Here is a 19,646-nt window from a genome sequence, read left to right on the forward strand (position 1 = left end):
ATCTATATAAATGAAGACTGAATTCAAATCGAAATAATAGAATCCCAATACAACCGAACCTAAAACCCAAAAGCAACATTCTAATATTTCGATATCTTTGAAAATTATAGACCTTCCGCAATATATGTGTATATATATGGCTATTTGTTCTTCCTATCACTCACTATATATATACATATATATATATATATATATATATATGGGCCTTAAGGATGAAATTTAGTGGAGGCCCAAAATCCTCTTCGTCTCGTCTACGAGAACTTTCCAGAGCTCTCTCTCTTTAAAGTGTTCATCTTCAATTTCAAGTTGGTTTCTGCGTCTAAACTTTTACTAAATATCCTTGCAATTTTGAAAATATACCCCACCCTCTCGCGCTCTCCCTCCTGTCTCTCGAGCGATAGCTTTCGATCCTGCCATCTGCGACGGTGATTTGGTTTTTGGATTCTCAGGTGATTCGCTTCTTCCTACATTTCTAGTTCTCTGCTGCTGACTGCGGTCGGATTCGCTAACTTATTTTGATCTCTTGTTACTGGCTTTGGAAAGTTGTTGATTCTTGTGGTTTTTCGCTTTAATCTGGTGTCATTCTCGTGTGGGATAAGTCGTGTTTATCGAATTTTGCTTTGAATGGCTAGGGTCTTATCTTCCCCTCTTTTAGTGTGATACTGGTTAGAATTGCTGCAAAATTGTCTCTCTTTTTTTTTTGAGATTGTGGGTTTAGGAACATGGAATTGATTGTGGGTTTGGTTGAATGCAGTTGAAATTTTGCTCATAGTTACATCCTTTCTGCAGCTTTAAACATAAACATTGTGAAAGTTCATGTTTTTTTAACCTTTGTTTTGATGTTTAGGATCGTTCTTTAATCTCATATCAGCATATTGAGCTAAATCTTGATCTTATCTAAATGACGGGTTTATGCAGTTTTCGTTCAAGCACTCTGTATAGTTTGTCTCCGTAACTCAAAAGTCGAGGCTTCTGGCTATGACGGATATGATTCTTACATCGGAGAAGCCTTCAAATCCACCGCCATTGGATCCTCCGGCAAGAGTAATTTGCCATGTGTACGATTCCTCACCGCAATCCACTTTCTATTCAGTATTGATTCTTGTTTTTTTCTTCTTCCAGATTATGTTTGATTCCATCGTATTTTGTTATTGATTAGGTGCCAGAAACAGTTTTCACAGTACACTTGTCCTCGATGCAACTCTCGGTACTGTTCTCTTTCTTGTTACAAGGTCAGTTAGCCATCGGTTTCTTCGTTTTGTTGTCTGGATCTGCTCTTGAGAATGTCTAGATTAATGTGCATGTCGATTTTGTTTTGTGTTAATTGTGGTTGGTCTGTTGCTTTCTATTACAGTCTCACAGTACCCGTTGTACCGAGTCCTTCATGAGAGAGAATGTGGTTGATGAGTTGCGACAAGTTCGATCAGACGATCAATCTAAACAAAAAATGCTTGAAATATTGAGGCGGTTTCATGCGGGAGAAGAAGAGGATGAGGGAATCGATATCATGGATGGTGATGATGATGATGATGTTTATGTCCTGTTCACTAATATGTGTTTGTTTTTCTAGTCTTGTTGTGGTTGGTCTTCGCTAATACTTGATCATATCTGCAGATTCATCTCTATCCGAAGAACTGATTGAGAAGGTTCTGTCTGGTACGTGTCTGGAAGTATATACTTCTTTAGCTCGTTGAAAATGTCAACATCCGTGCATGAAAATCGAGTTTATACATGTGCAGGAGGTGAAATCAGTCTTGATGATTTAACCCCGGAAGAGAGGAAACGGTTCCAAAGGGCCGTGGCATCTGGAGAAGTAAGCAAATTGATTGATCCTTGGGGACCATGGTGGCTAAGCCCTTCAGCTCGTACAATCTCTTTAAGTCAGGAAGGCACACAGCTCGTACAGTGCATCACAGAAGAAAACGCTGAGCAAGAGAGTAATACTAATAGGGTAGAGGGCGAAATCCCTCGAGGACCCGATTCACCTCTGCCCCCTTTAAGCAAGCTCAGCATAACGAGACCGTCTCCCCATTTGCCAGTCCATCTGGTCGACATCATATACAGTTCTTGTTTCACACTCCGTATCTACAATGGGGACTGGCAGTCGGATCCGTTAGGTTCAGCGACAACGGTACTGAATATTTCATCGGTTTTGAGTCAGAGTTCGCAGCCCGAAACCGTGAAGGAAGTGTTGTCGTACTGCTTGGAAAAGACATGCTCTCCATCATATAAACACATGGGTGGTCTGAAACTCGGATTGAATCTCGTAGACGACATAGTTTCGTTGATGTCCCTTGGCTCAGCTCCATTGATATGCCTTCTCTCCGATCTGCAGAGGGTAATAAAGGCTGCGACAAGGGAAGTAAGGTCGAGCAGAAGCAGCAGAAAATCGTGTCTGAAGATGGCAGAGAGGAAAGTGTTCTTCATGATGTGTTGGGTGAAGGAGCAGCCACCGGAAGTGTGGTCGGCTCTGGCCAACATTGTTAGGACGGAGAAGGGCATTCTGGTTGAGATATCCGAGTCGAAAGGGCGTTACGACGTGAAGAAAGAAGTCCCCATCCGAAACGGTGGTGTGAGCATCGAGGAGGTGGGATGAGGTACTCAAGATCCGTGGATTTTCGGGTATCCAGTCTTGCAGATATTCGGGATCCAGCCATCAACAAAACCGAAGGCGTGTGCGATAAGGTCAACCCGAACCACGGATTCATATTTGGAGGGTTTTTTTTTTCCTAATCACGACGAGTTACCTCGTTCAGAAGTAAAATTACGTTTTTACCTTTATTTTTTTTATAGATTACAATACTAATTAGGTCTTGTAAAATTATCCTATATATCTCAATCGAACCAAAGTTTCTTAAAATTTGTTGGGATGAAAACGAGATTGGGTATCTAAAAAATTTGGGTTTATGCATTCTATATTAGAGTAAAGAAAATTTATAGTTCCATAAAAACTTGCTCTGTTAGGTTATTGAATTGTCCGCATTGGTTTTTATTTTGAATTTTTGGTTTTTAGTTTTTAGTTTTTGATTTTTGGATTTTATAAGTTTGTAAATCTAAAAAAATTGTGGCTTTTAATTTTTAATTGATTTTTTTTATAAAGTAGATTTTCGGGTTTTTAGGAAAACCAAATTTAAAAAAATTTGATTGTCAGTTTTTTCGCTTTTTAAAATCCAAAAACTCCAAAAGCTATTTCCTTTTCAACACCTAAAAAACTGTATTATTTCCTAAAGACGAATTTATAGTTAATTTGGACTGCATTGTAATTTCTAGGAAAATCATGTCGTTTTTATCCATGTAATGGGGTTGGTAATCTGATGGGCTTTTCCTTTTTAATCGATGGTGTGTTATTAAAAAAAAAAATTAAAGGCCCATCCCCTCATTTTCATTTTGCTGGACTCTTCTTATATCTTTATCTATACATTTTAGAGCGGGAGTTTCTGGAACGTGGCGTCCACGCGCCACATCCGCGAGTTGGTCTCTCTTTCTCTACCCGTTCCGTTCCCAATAATGATTACATTATGATTATTGGACGGTGTCGGTGACAGCTTGCCATTATTATTAAATAGTAATTTATTTTAAAAATGTATAGCTAATCGTGATTTGTTTCTTTTTTTGTGTCTTTTAGTAAAGAGCGAAGAATAACGCTTTCTTATACAGACCAAAGAATTACAAAAAAAAAAAAAAAAAAAAAACTCGTATTCGGCAGAGACAGAGATCTCGAAAATCAAAAAATGCGTAAATAGAACAAGAATTATCCAAAATCAAAGAACCAATAATTTAATCCCTTCGATGGAATAAAAAATAATATTTTGAGATCTGTATCACATGGTGAAGGCGCCGAGGGCGGCGGAAGACAGCGAGGCAAAGAGGAGCGGGAAGAAAGAGAAGCCCGGCGAGGAAGATTTCTCCGGCAGAGGAATGGAACCGAAGACGGTGGGGTAGGAGGGCCCTGCGGCGGCGGCGGCGGACGGAGACTCGGCGGCGGCGGAGGAGCCGACGGAGATTTGGAGCTTCTGGAACTTCTGGCAATGGCCGGGTTGGGCACTGGTGAAGTAGAGGGAACCATTCTGGGTGAGGTTGAAGAGAGAATTCCCATCGTTCATGTAGAGTATTGGGTCTTTAGTGTTGCAGGCTTTGAAGTTATCTGCCGTCACTTGGATCACTGAATCTTGGCTTGGAGGGTACAAGAACACTGTTGTCCAAATCCGAAAAAGATGAAATCTTTAAATGGAGAGAACGGAGAGATCTGAAGAAGAAGAAGAAGAAGGGGGCTTACAGAGGGAATCGCCAATTTGGAAGGAGTGGAATTTGGGCCATTTGGAGTAAACCGAGGGATTAGAAGAAGATGGAATTCCCCAGGAATCCAAGTCTCCGACTTTGTATTGGGCACACGACACTTCTTGTCCTAACATCACCATCACCGCCTGTAACAACACTATCAACCATCTCCCTCCCCCCATCTCTCCCTTATTGGTGAGTTTTGATTTGTGAGAATAGCGCATGAATGCACTGGAACTATATAGGGTTTATAACAAAAAAAAAAAAAAAGACATGCAAGGAAATTATAAGTAAAACATATAATCTTAATATTTTTTTATTAGAATTAGTTATTATTCATAAAACAATTAACATATGGTGGATGGATGGATGAGGGTGAAGAGTGGCACATGGTCCGAAGTGGGCATGTTGCCACCCTATGAACACATGAAGAGACTAATCAAATTCAATTATAATGTCATCTTGCCTGTCTTTTCACATGACATGTTTTCTACAAAACTACTCTTCTGTTAAATATATTCTCCAAGAGAATTGCAGTAAAAAAAATGAATCAAACATCAATCCTTAGTCTCACCATCCTATCATTTCCATCAATATATCACTCATCCAACCCTAATTTAAAGATTCTATGAAGAAGAAAAAAAACTTGCTACTTTATATAAGAGGATTAAAAATAGCATCTCAACAACAATCTAAAGAGACACATAGCATCAAAAAAACAAAAACAAAAAAGGTTTTTTTAATCATAATACCATCATATAAACCCAAAAGAACAAATAGCATAAACAAGTAGTGAAAGTTGTGGCATCAAGAGGTGATGATGCCGGCTAACACATCACTCTTCCCTCTCGCGTAGATGGTGTAAACCAATCGGATCGCATCCAGCCATCCATCCAGAGTTTCCCATGAATCTGCAACCTGTACACACAATCATCCCCACCAATCATATCTCTCATCATCTGTCTATTCAGTCATTTACCCTAATCTTAACATACTCTCTGCATGGCTTTTTTTTTTTAATATCTTACCAAGAAAAGAGGGCCATGGATTGTATCAATGCAGAGACCAGCCCCCGGAGGAAGAGTAAGATCAGCACAAGCAGATGCTGACACAATGTCTGGAATGTTCACTTTTATTGTCTTCTTTTCAGCTTCCAATGCCTCGGGTTTCCCTGAGAGGCTTCGCTCCATTTCTCTCTGTTCGGGCTTCACCACCTGCACCAACAATGTTTCGGTTTCACACAAACTGCACTGTCTTTTGGGAACAGAAGCTCAAGATATCAAGAGCCTGTATCCGAATTCTGATGGAGATGAACTGCAATTCTCAAGTAGAATTTCACATTTGGCATGCAGTTCCAGGTTTGAAACCATGCGATATTCTTGATTATCGAGTATAAATGATGGAGTACCTGTTGAAGCCTCTCGTGATTGAGCCCAAACTCTGAACGCTTCCAATCACTGTGAGGGGCAAGCGGGTTTCCCATGGGCGGTGCCGTCAGATACCCAATTTTAAGATGCGGTAGAGGTAGCTGTCAAAATATCAAAAGAGGTGTATTTAGTTCTGTTTACATCTTCTGTGCTGTGAAATATGAGCAAATGACACAAATGATTGTACGACACGATTGACAATTGATCACCACAAGGTAGTTAAAGTAGGAACTTACCATGGTACGCACGAGTCTCAAAGCACTACTGTAAACCTGGGTCAAAAGGAGTTGAAACAATGACTCTCAGTCTTGTAAGCTCGCTCTTTTACCGAGCAAAAGAGTTTAGCATCTTGATTCTTATCATAAAATCGAAAAGTTATACTTACTGAGTAGCTTGGCTTCAACGCGTGAGCAGCAGCAATATAGATGGCAGATTGGCTGTACAACTCACCAGGAGGCACGTCTTTGGCGTTGCCTGAACCCCCGGTTCTTAGTGTGTCTTCAGCTAATCCATACTATAAACAGATAACAGGATTAAACGAACAAGTTAGCCATTGAACAAAAGTAAATCTGTAGTCATGTATGAGAATCATATCATGAAAAGATTGACAAACATTACTTACCAGAACAGTTCCAAGGTTGTATATGGCTCGATGAAAATCAAATTGCAACCTGATTGCTGCCCGAAACTTTATTAGGAAGCACGTAAAAAAGGACAATAAGAATCAGTGTCAGCCATACATAATGCAAAGTTCATTTCAGTGGGAAGGTGTAGACTTGCACCTTGCTAATTGCAGTTCTGACAACTTTTTCTTTCTCCCGAGCAGGAACGATTTGACTGAGTTCCTAACAAGAGCGCATACTTTGTAAAAAAATAACATGGAAATAAACACAAGTGGAAAGTAACATTTCCGTAGCTGAAATACCTGCAAAGCGAGTCCCCAGTTGTTCAGGGCCTGAAAATAACGCATAGTTTATATCATAAGTAAGATAGAAAAAAGGACTTAAATATAGAGCTAACACAATTGAATAGTTGCTCGGACTTAACATAGGCCTAACGCAATTCACAAGACCCAAGATTCTGTATGGAATATAAGTTTGTTTTTTGCGAAAGTGGTACATCAGATGAGGTACATGAAGAGCCCGTACCTGAGGACTGTTCCAGTTGAGCTGGACAGCTTTTTCATAGTTTTTAGTTGCCTGAAATCAGAATGGGAAGACACACATCTAACCAGTATTAGAAGATGAGGTTGAACGACATAATAGTTCTAGTTCTTAACTGGCAGGTTAGTCTTTTTAAGGTCCTAGAATTATGAACAAGGGGTTATAATGTCGCATTGAAACCTGTTCCCACAGTTCTTCAGCCTCCTTGGTACGACCACGCATCTTTGCTCTATCAGAGATTGCTATCGCCCAGTTGTAGTAAGCCTATGAAAGCACCACTCATTATATTTTCAAAAAACTGAAACCATTTATTGAACTGAAAACTCAGGCTAGGTTGGCCAACATAATCGCAAATGACCCTCAAATAAACTTTAACCAACTCTACGTTTGTAATTAACTTAGGTATGAATGTGATGGTTATCATGTCATTTGAAAGGGAATTATAAGACTTCTAGTACGAGGCAGAAAATAGAACTATGGCAGTGATCCAGAATTCTTATATACGTACATCGTAAAGTGTAGGACATAGACGGGTTGCCTCATCGTACTTCTTACAAGCCTCCTCGAGCAAATCGTCTTTAGAAGGTGAAACGGAATCAGGACTGACATTATCAGCGCTTTCCTGTGGAGAGAAAATCATGGCAGGAGATGAAAACTCGATCTGTTTCAGACTGTTTAGCAATTGGCCTTTTTTTCCTTATAAGAACGAGAGGATGCTTTCTTCCAGTAAGAGTGCATGAATGAAAATAAGGTTCTTATGGCCTGAAACCAAGACATGTTAAAGCTCCTTTTAAACTATTCCAAGCAGTTCCCATCTAATATTTGTGCAAGTTGGAGCATCTCATTTCAGTCATCCTCTGTGTTTCTTTACTTCAACACTAGAAATCAGATGTGTAAATAAGTTCTAGAAACACTTCGGCATGGAAACAGCATAGTAAAAGTTCAAATTCACGTCCTAGAACACTTTGACATGAAAATGGCATACTAAAGCCAATTACAGTAGAGAGAGAGAGAATTCATAAATATGGAAAACCAAATGAAATCAAACCTGAAGAATCAGTGCCCAATTATATAATGCATCATGATCTTCCGGGTTGCGTTCGATCGCGCTAGCATACCTACAGAGTTGCAGTAAGACAGCATAAACACAAAAGATCAAGCCTTAACAATGAGCAAATAGCTCAATCTATCGAACCTGCAATGCAGCAGTTCCAGAACAAATTAAGCCAATAAGCTAATCTTGAACCAATTGTAAAAATCGAAGCAAAATTTTTCATGAAAATCCAAATATGAGTGAAGGGGATAATATATACAAGCAAGCAACACATACTTGCGGGCAGCAAATGCAAGAACACGTTGGCGAGATCGGCCCTCCTCGTCATTAACTTGGATACTGTTGATAAGATCCATTGCGGGATTGCTCTCCACTGGTTGAGAAGGACTTTCCTCGCTGAAAATTTGGCCCACAAAATGCAAACGATTGTTAGGCATTCTAACCCGTTTTCGAAGAATATCCGCATGATCAGATTACGCTATATCTTGGAAGATCCATTAAGATGCATCATCAAGAATCAACTAAAGGAGACCCAAATATGGTTCGAGAGGAACCTGTAAGGGGAACCAGAACCGTGAGCACTGCCATCTCCTTCCTCGCTGTTTAATTCGCTGAGCAGCTCTCTCATGGTGAATGTCTTGTTGCCTTCGTCCTTTGTGAGAACGGGTCGCGATTGCTGGGCATTGGAGGATTCCTTGTCGGCATCCGTCGACGGGATCGGATTATCCTCAGATCCTTCAGCCGTACGATCCGCAATGATTATCTTCGGTTGTTCTTCTTCCGGCTTCGCCTCGGGATCTGACCCCGAGTTCGGTTCCGATTGCTGGGCAACGATTTCGGGTACTGGATCGTGGTCGGAGTGAGGTTCAGCGGTCAGATTCTGGTCGGATTCGGACTCCGGTGCGGTTCCATTCTCCAAGCGAGGTTCGTCGATGGGGGTCGCCATGAGAGGAGAAACAGGGAAGAAGAGGATATGGATCTGCTGAGAAATGAAAAACTGAAACAGACGACGGAGACGCAGAACAGTTCGGTCGCGTAAACCTCCGTCCCAGTTAGAGGCTTCTTGTCTTCTCTGATAGCCCGAGTCAAGAGTCAAAAGCCTCTTGTAGAATCCGCGTGTTCCTCCATTAAATTTTGATTGTGGTGAAGTTTAACTCCTCGGTTTTTTAAATTTTTGATTGATTAAGATATAATGAAATGACAAAATATTAATAAAATATTTTTAAATAACATTTATTATTATTTTAAATAAGTTTTATAGATTTATAAAACAATAATAAATAAACTAGAAAACATTGACCTATAGAAATCGGGAGAAGCCGTAGCAAATACTCTTTTGTTTCTTCTTCTGAAATATTTATAAATTTATATGTATGATTTCTAGAAGCCATTTTTAAAAGCTGTCATGCGACAGACAATACAATGTGTTTTTGTTGTGGATGGAAACATTATTTTTTTTTTTTTGGTAAAGGTAAATATATAAATAAAGTTTATTGAAAGCAGTGACCATTTTAAAGATTGATTGTTTTGGCAAAATTTCATTTGCTTGACCTTATAATAAAATAATCAAGAAAAAGGAGTATGTATATGGGTCTATAACTACCCTATCCCAAAATAAAAATAAGGATGTGTATATATAATATATACTTCTTATCGTATGGGTACGGACGGGTGCATGCCCCCTATATAAAATTTAATCTTAATTATAGTAATAAGTCAAGATATCCTAATCAAGCTTTTTAGATATTTCCTTAGCTAAGGCATGATAAGTATATTTTTTCCACTCATCAATTCATCGACTCCGACCTCTCTATCTCTGTAAATTAAAACCGACAATTTCATCAAATCCAACATAATCATGTAAGAATTATTCACTTGCTGACTGTCTTTTTGTTTTCTTCTTCAAATCTTTTTTTTTTTTTTTGAGTTTTGTATTTTTATCCCAAAATTTTATCATTTTTCCATAAATCGTGTCTGCTTTTGGGATATATGAGCATTAGGGGTTAGCGTATATAGATTCTTACGAAATTAACTTAGTGGTAATTATTTGGCGTTTGAACTGGTTGAGTTATCCAATGAAACCGTTGGAATGCAAATTTTACAGCATTCGAGATAAGATTTACTACTGACAAAAAAGACAGACAAAATTTATATATCCATATATATATATACACACGTGTGTGCGAGTAACACAATTAACAGTAAATGATGATGTCTAAAAATAAATGAGAGAGAGAGAGATGGGGTCCTGCGAATTTTATTTCTGTCTTTTTCATCTGGCTATATTTTTTCGGATTGCCTTTATAATTTTATTTTTTATTTTTTTAAAAAAAACTATTAATCTTGAGAGTACGTCGAGCTATAATCTCTCTCACCCCTTTCGTCTCTTATCATATTGTATCATTTCCTACAATTGTCTGCAATCTCTCTCTCTCTCTATATATCTCTCTCTCGCTCTCTCTCAGAAATCAAGAGAGAGAAAACCAGAAGCTAGGGTTTGGCGGAGTTCGTAACGGGTGAAGCCTTGTCTTTTGAGGGGAATGTTGTCTGGCTCGAGGCCCTTACCCACAGATCTCTCGTTTTATTATTGTTTTCCCATTTAATAATACATAATATTCATTCTTTTCGATATATAACCCCTATATAAAACGGAGGTTGATCTCATGCTAATGACGTCGGACCAGGCTTCATTCCCCCCAACTATTGCTTCTATATATGCTTCATTATAAGATTAATCTATACGTACGTTTTTGGATTTCATGGATCGGATCAGCAGGGTATTGGTCAGTCAGCAAGGCTGATCTTCCATAGTAAATCGTTGAAAACTTATTTCATGGATTTCTTATATAAATCTGCAAAAATAAACCATGGTTGTCTTCATTTCTTGATTGTTAGATTAATTTGATAGTATTAGATTTGGTTGGTCCTATGTATTGAAGCCGGTAGATAGGGTTGTTCAGTTCAATTACTTGTATTATATAGAAGGAGAAGGAGAGACGATTGGTATCATAATTAGAGAGTCAGAGACCAAAACGCGTCATCATTTACTACTTTGTCTTTTTGGGCAGTCTTTGTTCCTCCTCCACCTCGTTAATTAAAGTTTATATTTTTCTCTGTCTGCTTCATCTCAGATGTCCTGAGGAGAGCATTACATACATTTTTAGTCTCTTAATCCATTCTTATATTCGATTAATTAACAACATTCGATCGTATTCATTTTGCTAATAAAACTCCGTCGCCTGTGTATAGGACAGTCCACACAAATAAGCATATCCAAGTTTCTTCCCGACGTGAAATGACACTATAAACTCCAAATGCTATATATATATATAGCTAAGAGGAAAAATGATAATCAAGAGGATATATGTATGTATATATATATATATACGCGTGTGTGTGTGTGTGTGTTTCTGTAAGTTCAAGATTTCTGCCAAACAAAAAAGGAGCTCATCATATTTTATGAAAAACCATGAGATATGTTGCAGCAATGTGAAATGGGTGTTAACAAACAACTATCGGAGAGAGAGAGAGAGAGAGAGAGAGAGAGAGAGATGGGAATGGATTCCTTGGAAATGCTTTTGGGGAAAACGTATGACTCACACTTGGTTTCATCAGACAAAGGTGGAAAATAAAGCCCCTCTTTCGAATATTTTCTCCTCTCTTTTGTTTCGGCGTTTCTCGTTGGTCCATGCACGTTATGGAATCGATTCCTGAAATAAAATACCACAATAGAAACATATATATATATATATATTGTTTTTATTGATGTGACTCTTCATTTTTTTTTTCATTTATGCGTGCCTATGAAAAGTTTATAAATATGCCCATAAGAAAATAATATCCATTATACCATATGCATATATGCCATATGCTTCCCGTATATTTTAAATGTCAAGAAGCATATTAATTGGAATGAAATTATATTTAATTAATTGGGCCTAAATTTTATCAAGGGATAAGGATTATCATTCCGACCCAAAAGTCTTTTTACCTTTCTCATTATTATTATTATCATTATTACGGATAGAAAACCGGTAAATTGTATAACCGAATTCATTGATTGGTACAAGAAATTTTTTTTTTTTTTGGTATGATCTTCTTGATCAATACATAGTTTTTTTTAGATATGCTATGAGGTATCCAGACCTGGAGTGATCAATGACAAAATGAAAACGGAATCTGGTGAAGGCGTCATCACCAAAGTTGGAGGCTTGGGGGCGAGTGATCCTTTCTCTGCTTCAAATTTCTGTAATTTCACAGTCCAAATTCGAAATCTGGTGAAAGATGTTGAGTCCAATTCTTCTTTTTATATGAAATTTGTTTCTTGGGATCCCGACCCTAAGCCGAATCGTCCATGGATCTGTCTCCTCCTTGTTGTGTCTCTCTCCATTTCCGGAACCTTTGCAGAGATCCGGTCCGATGATCGACCAACCATCCCACTGGATGAATTCGGATTCACTCACGCGGTTCGACTCGAGCTCAACTTCTCCTGGACCTATCGTGAATGGGGTTCTTCCTCTGCACAAGGGGGACGCTTGCGTTCACGTGATTCAACAGCTAGAGGAAGGGGGAAATAACATGCACTCTCCAGTCGGATCTGGAGAAACATGTCTGCACCTTCAACAATCTGAAAGAGGGCAAGAGCACGTTCAACACCGCGTCCATCGAGAACGACGCCGATCAGTACTCGTTAGTCTTCGCCATATGTCTTCAGCATGGACGGCCGCCATGTACAACCTCCAAGGCAAGAGTGGTCGTCGGAATTGCCTCTCCGTTAAAAAAATTGTCCTCCCGAAGACATATTTCCTCCTCCTCTCTCTCTCTCCCTCTCGTCTACTTCATTCTCGCCGAAATTTGGATCTATTGCGTGAGGCCGATTGGAAACAGAACAGCACAGCGACAAATGACATCAACAAACAAAAAGATCTATTTCCATGTGATCCAGTCCTGGCCATACGGCCAATCTCACCAATGTTAGCCACGACCTGGATGGGCATAACGATCGTCAAGATCTTCTTTTCCTTGTCCCACAAGTATGGTTTCAGGAAGGATCAACCCGTTCCGATCAAGACGATCAGAGTGAAAAGAGTGATACCCTTTAGGGAGTTGAATATGTAGAACACCACAACCCAATCATGAGCAGTTCTAGTTGTCTTGATATAGGACTTATCTTTTCCCATTCGGATCCCATGATCCTAGGCTTAGTTCGGCTCCCGTTCGAATACGACTTGAGGTTCTCGGCCATGGCAGTATTACATTGTGGTTATCTGCTGTCTACTTCACCCGTGTCGTTGTCTATGGAGACCATTACCTCTTACAAGTATCTCTGGACTAGTGTTGTTGCTGGAGAGTTGGCTCCTGTTGCTTTCTATGTGTTTACTGGGCTAGAGGTTCACAACCCGTGTTTTGTGGTGGATGGAGAGCATGAAGAGGCTGCAGCAGAGGCCCTGAAACTTGCAGACGAGTTTGAATTGTGAGCCACTGAGCCATGGCTGGAATCTCTGGGATTTGGTAAAGATGCAAACTTTCTTAAACATGATGATTGAGATTGAAACCGGATCATCAAAACAAGTCATGTCTTCTCTGTTTTCTTGTTATTCTTCTTAAAATGGTAGTGCCTGTTTTTTTTTTTTCATAGGAAAACTTGATATAGGCTCATGTGTATCCCTATTGATTGAATAGTATGTGTATCACTATAGATTTTCTCTTGGACATTGAAATATCAAATTTGTGTTGTATCTGAAAGAATGCTGGAGTTTATGGCAGGTTTGAGGTATGATCTCAATTGGGATTTGCCTATATAGATAAAAATTCAAGCAACAATCAATCTACATACATGAAACAATCGGTTCCATTGACGGATATCCGCAAGTATACAAGGATGTACTAAATTTGCTGAAACGGATACAAACAACATTGAGTGTTGGCACAACAATGGAGAATACTGATTATGCTTTGGTATTGGCAAAAGGGTTTATACTTTATAGTAGTTGATAGAGAGATAACACAGAGGTGGAGCAAATTCTGCATTAATGGCAGAAAAGGCCATAAATCCATAGCTGAATATATTTGGGGGTGTGACTTAATGGGACATTCACTCGTGTCGTTGGCCCTTCAAGACAATAACCCTATCTCTCTTTCAAAGAGACAACAGAAGGGTGTTTCTATCATGTCAGAATCCAACCAACACTGAAGAAAGGAAGCACCTTTTACAATTATGCAGAGGCAGAAGAAACCGAAGGTGCACTCAACGATGATGGAAGGTTATGTGATTGTGATCAATCTCTCAGCTTTGCATATTCTAAAGCTTCAAGCTTCATGATGACTTAACCCCACTTTCTTCTTTTCCTTTCCCTTTCATAATATGTACCCTATTAGAAAACCCATCTCCCAAAAAGCAAGAACCTTTCTGCCACAAGATAAAGCAAGAGAGCTTTATCATATGAAGAGGACACAGAAGAATCAACGAGGATGATGACCAGAATCTCCAGTCCAGATCATCAGCACACTGTCTCCAGCTCAAAGTCTTGCGAGGAACCAATCTGCATAAGCTGGAGGCTTTACGATAATCCCCGCTACCACCACTCACTGCCTCATCCTCAGCCTAAAACTTTGATTTGGGATCTTAATTTCGCAAAGGCGTTCATGGAATCAGAACTGAAAGCAGCTCGAACCCAGATCGTAGAACTGAAGGCAGAGCTGGAATACGAGAGAAAAACGCGAAAACGGGCCGAGACAACGAACAAGAAACTGTCGAAAGATCTCGAAAACGAGAGAAGGGGAAGGGAAGCATTGGAGATGGAGTATAATCGGCTTTTCAGAGAATCCTCATCCGATAAATCAGATATCCATAGACTGAAACGAGAGATTGAAGAGGAGAGAAAGATGCACAGATTGGCTGAGGTTTTGAGAGAGGAGAGAGTTCAGATGAAGCTTGCGGATGCGAGGCTTTTCTTAGAGGAGAAGTTATCAGAGTTGCAGAAAACCGAAAGTTCAGAGCCTATGAACAAATTGCAGGAGGAGACAGCGATAAAGCTTGGAAGGGTTTCGAGCTCAGAAAGAAGAAACTGCGACGTCAGCAATTGGAACTTACAGAAGAGATCGTCGCCGGAGGCAGAGAATCCGCACATAAGGAGAGGGATCATGGGATTTGTGGAGTTTCTGAAGGTTATCATGAGAGCTATAAGATCGAAAAGTGGACATTGGGGTTCGAAGATTAAGTGCCAGAGAGCTCAGCTCAAGATTCTGCTCAGACAAAACACAGCCCCAAGATCTAACAGCTTTGTCTCAGGTTAAAAGCCCTTTCAGATTGATTGTGTTCTGTTTTTCTGCCTGTCTCTCTCAATGTGTTCCATTGATTTTGTTCTTCTCGTAATATCATAAATCTGATTTCTTTTTATTGGAAATCTATCATTGAGAGTTGGACTTTAGTTTGCGTGTTTGGAACAATCATATTCATTTCTTGTATTTGGATTTTAATACGGATTTTGTTTTTGCCATTCCTGGTATTTCAATTCTCCGTTTGAAATAATACTGTAGTAAATAGAGGAGAGATCTCGCTGTAAATAGAGATTTGTCCAAGGGTAATTTGGGGGATTCTTGAGAAAATCTTGGAAGTCGGAGTTTCATTATTGCAAGGGATTAAGTGGTGATGTAAAGAGGGTTAGCAAGATTCCTTCAATTAATGATTTCCATTAGATTCAATCTTGAAACTGTTTTGAGATCTGATGAAAGTAATGTATTATAGACATTTAATTCTCACGTGCTTCCAAAAAGGTGAAAAAAAAAATACTCCTTACATTTCTGATCAAGTTTCATTTTAGAGAATAATTTTTATTATTTAATACATATCTTTTAAATTTTTTAGGTTATTTTTTAAATAGATTTTCAATTTCACCCTTAATTAAAATACGCAATGTCAATGGAGTATTAACGAGGATAAAATCGAACGAGGGTATATATGACTTTTTTATATTTTAAAAAAAGTGGGGAAAAAAATTTTAAACTACATTTATTTAGAAACAGAGGGCATCCTAAATGGCAAAATCAATACATATACAGCCGTCCCGTCCATACAGACAACTAATAAAAAGAAAATATGATCCTCGTAATCGATTGTGAGGTTTCATTTTTTTTTTTTTGGTTAATCACATCGATTGTGAAGTGAGCAATGAAATATAATATATTAATATAAACACAAAATATTTAAAAAAATGGATGTATATAAAAAAATAAAGTAAAAATATAAATTTAATAATTTTTAAAAAAATAAAAATTCTATTTGGTGGTAACGAGTCATTGGACTCTTTTTGTCGAATTGATCAAATATAGGTAAAAAATCGTCAAATTCTAATATTTAGTTTAGAAGATTGTTCTTACGAAACACTTTAAACCGAATGATATTTCTAAACAGTTAAAATCAAAGAAGGCCCACGTTTCAAACAACCATGTATAAAGCCCAATTGCATGCGATGCAATACACAATTTTTACTTGTGATTTTATTCAAAAAAAAAAAGATTTCTTAAATACTTGGCCATAACTAGTTTTCTTACACGTATTCGACAACCTTCGATTACAAATCTAAATAATCTGATTTCTTTCTAATATGCGATTAGTGCTCACCCGTGATAAAAAATTTGGGGTATTATCAAAAGTACTCACATGGAATTTTGACTTCAATCCGTACATTTTTCAACCGTCATCATGTAATCAGAGTTATACTTTGATCATGGTAACCACATTGGTCAGAACGTTAAATTTATGGTGATTACACTAATTCGTCATGTTCACCCTTTATATATCACACTAATCATTTGATAAAATTATTATAAATTTAATGTTATAATTAATGTGACTATCATATAATCAAACTATAATTCTTATCACATAGTCACAGTTATAGAAATGTATGGATTGAAATCAAATACCACATAAGGTATTTTTATATAGTTTTTTATATAATGCCTAAAAATTCTGTACCACGGTCGACCTGAGACCATCGTGGAACACGTGGATTTCAAAAACTCCTCAACTATTCCTACCAAACAGACCATCTACCGACAGCTACATATGTCCATTTGCAAGATCGAGAAAAAAAAAATTGTGACAGACATTTTGACCGTGGAGTGAAATAAAACTGAGCTGATGCTATATTCACTATGATGGGCATACCAATTTGGTATATTTACAATAATGCAAGGGACAAATGGGCGATTCAATTATTGTTGCGATCGAACCATGTGATCAAGTTGTCAATGTGTTCTTGTGAATGGCGCGTGGTGGGCAAAAGAGACAAGAAGAAAAAAGGATTAAATTAAAATAAAAATCATTGGAAGATGGGATCTGAGTGCAAAATAGAACGTTATGCCCCAAAGATGGAAGAGGAGTTTACCTTAAAAAAAAGCCACATACCACAGAACCCTCCGACCAAATAACACATAACAAACTAATAAAAGTCAATTTACGGACTAAAATGACATCATCAATGCCTCACCACGACAGCAGCGGAAGATTCTACAGCAGCAGCTTGATGAAGCCGAGCAAGAGGAGCATCACGCACTCTAAGAATCTACTTTTGTCCTGCAAGTCAGTATATAACAACAAATGAGCAAAACAACGTCAGTGTATATATACATATATATATATATATATGTGTATGATCTCAATGATTTTAGATATGGTGACCAGGAACACGAGTCATCTCCACGTGAAAACCAATCCCAAACGCATAGTTCACATTTGGACCACTGACACAGTAACAATTGATATTTTTTTTTTGAAAAGGTTAAAACTTTAACAGAAAGCCACAAACTTTACTGCAGAAAACGGTGGAAATTGACGTCTTAGTCCCCATTCTTTTCAAAAATGTAGATGAAATCACCCAAACCCGAGATGCCGTATTACCCGTTTGGTAAAAGAAAAGGGAAAAGATGGTAACTTTAACCCTAAAGTCGTGAACTTTACCGCTGCGGAGGAGATGGACATGTAATCAGGACTTGGGTTTTCAGAGATCCCCGGCGTGTAAACGCCGCCGGGACCGCCACTTCCTCCGCCTCCTCCTCCTCCTCCGCCGCCGCCGGAGACGCTACTGTTACCGCCGCTGCCGCCGGAGACGCTGCCGACTTTGATCCCGAGGGAGTAAACGGGAGTGCCGTCGGGCTGGAAGAGACCGTAGTTCCTCTCGGAGGTGGGCCCTGGCTTCTTGTTCTCGTTAAAGAGAGCGAACACGTAAACGGTGAGATCGCAGTCTGGCCTCATCGGAGTCCGCATCTTCTTACTCATCATCATCTTTATCAGATTCCCGTTGTACTTCCGAGCATTGTCACACGTGGCACCCACCTCTTCCTCGTCGCCATTGGAGGGCCACCCAGTTTCCGACACCACTATCGGCACTTTCTTGTAATTGACGCCGTCGAGGGCGTGGTAGACAGCATCCACCTGAGCGAAGAGCATGTTGTCGTAGTGAAAATTGGTTCCTGGGTCGGTGAACCCTTGGTTCTGCTGAAACAGGACGAAATCTAGAGCGACGTGCTTGGGATTCTCCTCGTATGCGAAGTAAGGGTAGGCATTGATCAATAGAGGAGAGCCCGTCTTCGTGTGGAAGTCCAAGATCGGAGTCAAGCAAGGGAGGAGGTCATGGCGGAAAGCGGTGGCCGACGGAGGGTAGGAGACGTCGAGGACGGCGAGGGAATGAGCAGTGGTGACGAAGATCTGCTTGTTGAGGCCGCAATCGACGAGGGCAGAGTGGATATTCTGCATCGCCGGGAAGAGAGCGTCGACGAGAGAAGTCTGGTTAGATGTCAGGACCTCGTTGCCGACGGTAATGGCGACGATCTTGGTGGAAGGGAGATAAGCCTGGACGTTCTGCTTGACCCAGTCTAGGGCTTTGCCCGGATCTTTCATCTGGGTCAAGTACTCGTTGCCCAGACCGACGGTGAACTCGACGCCGGATCCGGCGAAGGCGCGGAGGACTTGTGGGTCGGCGTCGTAAAGCTTGACCTTGGTGGCGCCGATGGATTTGACGAGAGGGATGACTTTCTGAGGGGGAGGGAGGTTGTCGGCCACTTGGCCATAGTTGATGCCAATGGAGGCGACGATGAGGGGGAGAGAGAGAGAGAGGGCTAGAGAGAGGAGAGCTGGAGTGGAAGGAGACGCCATGGATGCAGTGGACAGAGAGTGGAGAGAGAGAGTGCGTATGCGCAAGTGATTAAAGAAGATGATGATAGAGAAGGCAGGTGGGGCCGGAGAGCGATAGAGAGTTACTGAATTTTGAAAAGCGAATTAAAAATTATAAAAAAAGAGATTTTTATTTGATTTTTTTTTTGGGGTATCTCTGTTTCTTGGATGAGCTGGACGTCAATGCCTCTTGCATCTTTTCTTGGTGAAATTATAAAATAAGATACAGAAGAAATAAACGTCGATATTGGTTCAATAATTATTTAGTTTGAACACAATATTCTACACACTAAATGTGACAGATAATTGTCCTCTTCCTTCGCATCTTTGATTCTAAATTTCTAATCTTACAATTTCAAATGTTTCGTACACAAAATGGAAGAACTAAAGGCATTTTGATATTAATCTTTGTAAAAAAAACTATAATTATTCTATTTAGTTCGGCTTAATTTTTTCTTGTTAAAATTTCCGGTATTTTATTATTTTTCCCGGTCAAATTCAGATTCTTCTTTTTTAAAAATAATTATACCATTCGATTTTTATATAGA

General features: G+C 39.3%; 5 protein-coding genes across 6 annotated transcripts; 2 read left to right on the plus strand and 3 right to left on the minus strand.

The window, feature by feature from the left end:
- Positions 1-299: 299 nt before the first annotated feature.
- On the plus strand, positions 300-2,911 carry LOC104823623 (zinc finger HIT domain-containing protein 2). Of its 2 annotated transcripts, none has more exons than XM_019203659.1 (6): positions 300-449; positions 919-1,058; positions 1,160-1,232; positions 1,355-1,520; positions 1,615-1,656; positions 1,740-2,911. In XM_019203659.1, exons 2-6 carry the CDS (start codon positions 979-981, stop codon positions 2,594-2,596), a joined length of 1,218 nt encoding a protein of 405 aa, XP_019059204.1. In that variant the 5' UTR covers positions 300-449; positions 919-978; the 3' UTR covers positions 2,597-2,911. The 2 variants fall into 2 exon arrangements, with proteins under 2 accessions (XP_019059204.1, XP_010553575.1); XM_010555273.1 differs by having other exon boundaries at positions 1,355-1,514.
- An 800-nt stretch (positions 2,912-3,711) lies between these two features.
- On the minus strand, positions 3,712-4,538 carry LOC104823624 (mavicyanin). Its single transcript, XM_010555274.2, has 2 exons — positions 4,277-4,538; positions 3,712-4,192 (listed from the first exon to the last, which is right to left on the minus strand). The coding sequence occupies exons 1-2, from the start codon at positions 4,500-4,502 to the stop codon at positions 3,822-3,824; spliced, it is 597 nt and encodes a 198-aa protein (XP_010553576.1). The 5' UTR covers positions 4,503-4,538; the 3' UTR covers positions 3,712-3,821.
- A 373-nt stretch (positions 4,539-4,911) lies between these two features.
- Positions 4,912-8,966, minus strand: LOC104823625. Its single transcript, XM_010555276.2, has 14 exons — positions 8,477-8,966; positions 8,199-8,318; positions 7,917-7,986; positions 7,377-7,490; positions 7,049-7,132; positions 6,854-6,904; positions 6,631-6,660; positions 6,488-6,550; positions 6,328-6,393; positions 6,091-6,219; positions 5,942-5,977; positions 5,687-5,806; positions 5,307-5,492; positions 4,912-5,196 (listed from the first exon to the last, which is right to left on the minus strand). Exons 1-14 carry the CDS (start codon positions 8,866-8,868, stop codon positions 5,086-5,088), a joined length of 1,572 nt encoding a protein of 523 aa, XP_010553578.1. The 5' UTR covers positions 8,869-8,966; the 3' UTR covers positions 4,912-5,085.
- A 3,036-nt stretch (positions 8,967-12,002) lies between these two features.
- LOC104823626 (protein BRANCHLESS TRICHOME) lies at positions 12,003-15,314 on the plus strand. Its single transcript, XM_010555277.2, has one exon. The coding sequence runs from the start codon at positions 14,394-14,396 to the stop codon at positions 15,216-15,218; it is 825 nt and encodes a 274-aa protein (XP_010553579.1). The 5' UTR covers positions 12,003-14,393; the 3' UTR covers positions 15,219-15,314.
- Positions 15,315-17,213: 1,899 nt separating this feature from the next.
- Positions 17,214-19,111, minus strand: LOC104823627 (glucan endo-1,3-beta-glucosidase 10). The gene is made up of 2 exons (XM_010555278.2): positions 17,887-19,111; positions 17,214-17,502 (listed from the first exon to the last, which is right to left on the minus strand). Exons 1-2 carry the CDS (start codon positions 19,078-19,080, stop codon positions 17,437-17,439), a joined length of 1,260 nt encoding a protein of 419 aa, XP_010553580.1. The 5' UTR covers positions 19,081-19,111; the 3' UTR covers positions 17,214-17,436.
- Between the last annotated feature and the right edge of the window lie 535 nt (positions 19,112-19,646).

Source organism: Tarenaya hassleriana, unplaced genomic scaffold, assembly GCF_000463585.1.
Source record: "Tarenaya hassleriana unplaced genomic scaffold, ASM46358v1 Cleome4, whole genome shotgun sequence".
Lineage (NCBI taxonomy): Eukaryota > Viridiplantae > Streptophyta > Magnoliopsida > Brassicales > Cleomaceae > Tarenaya > Tarenaya hassleriana.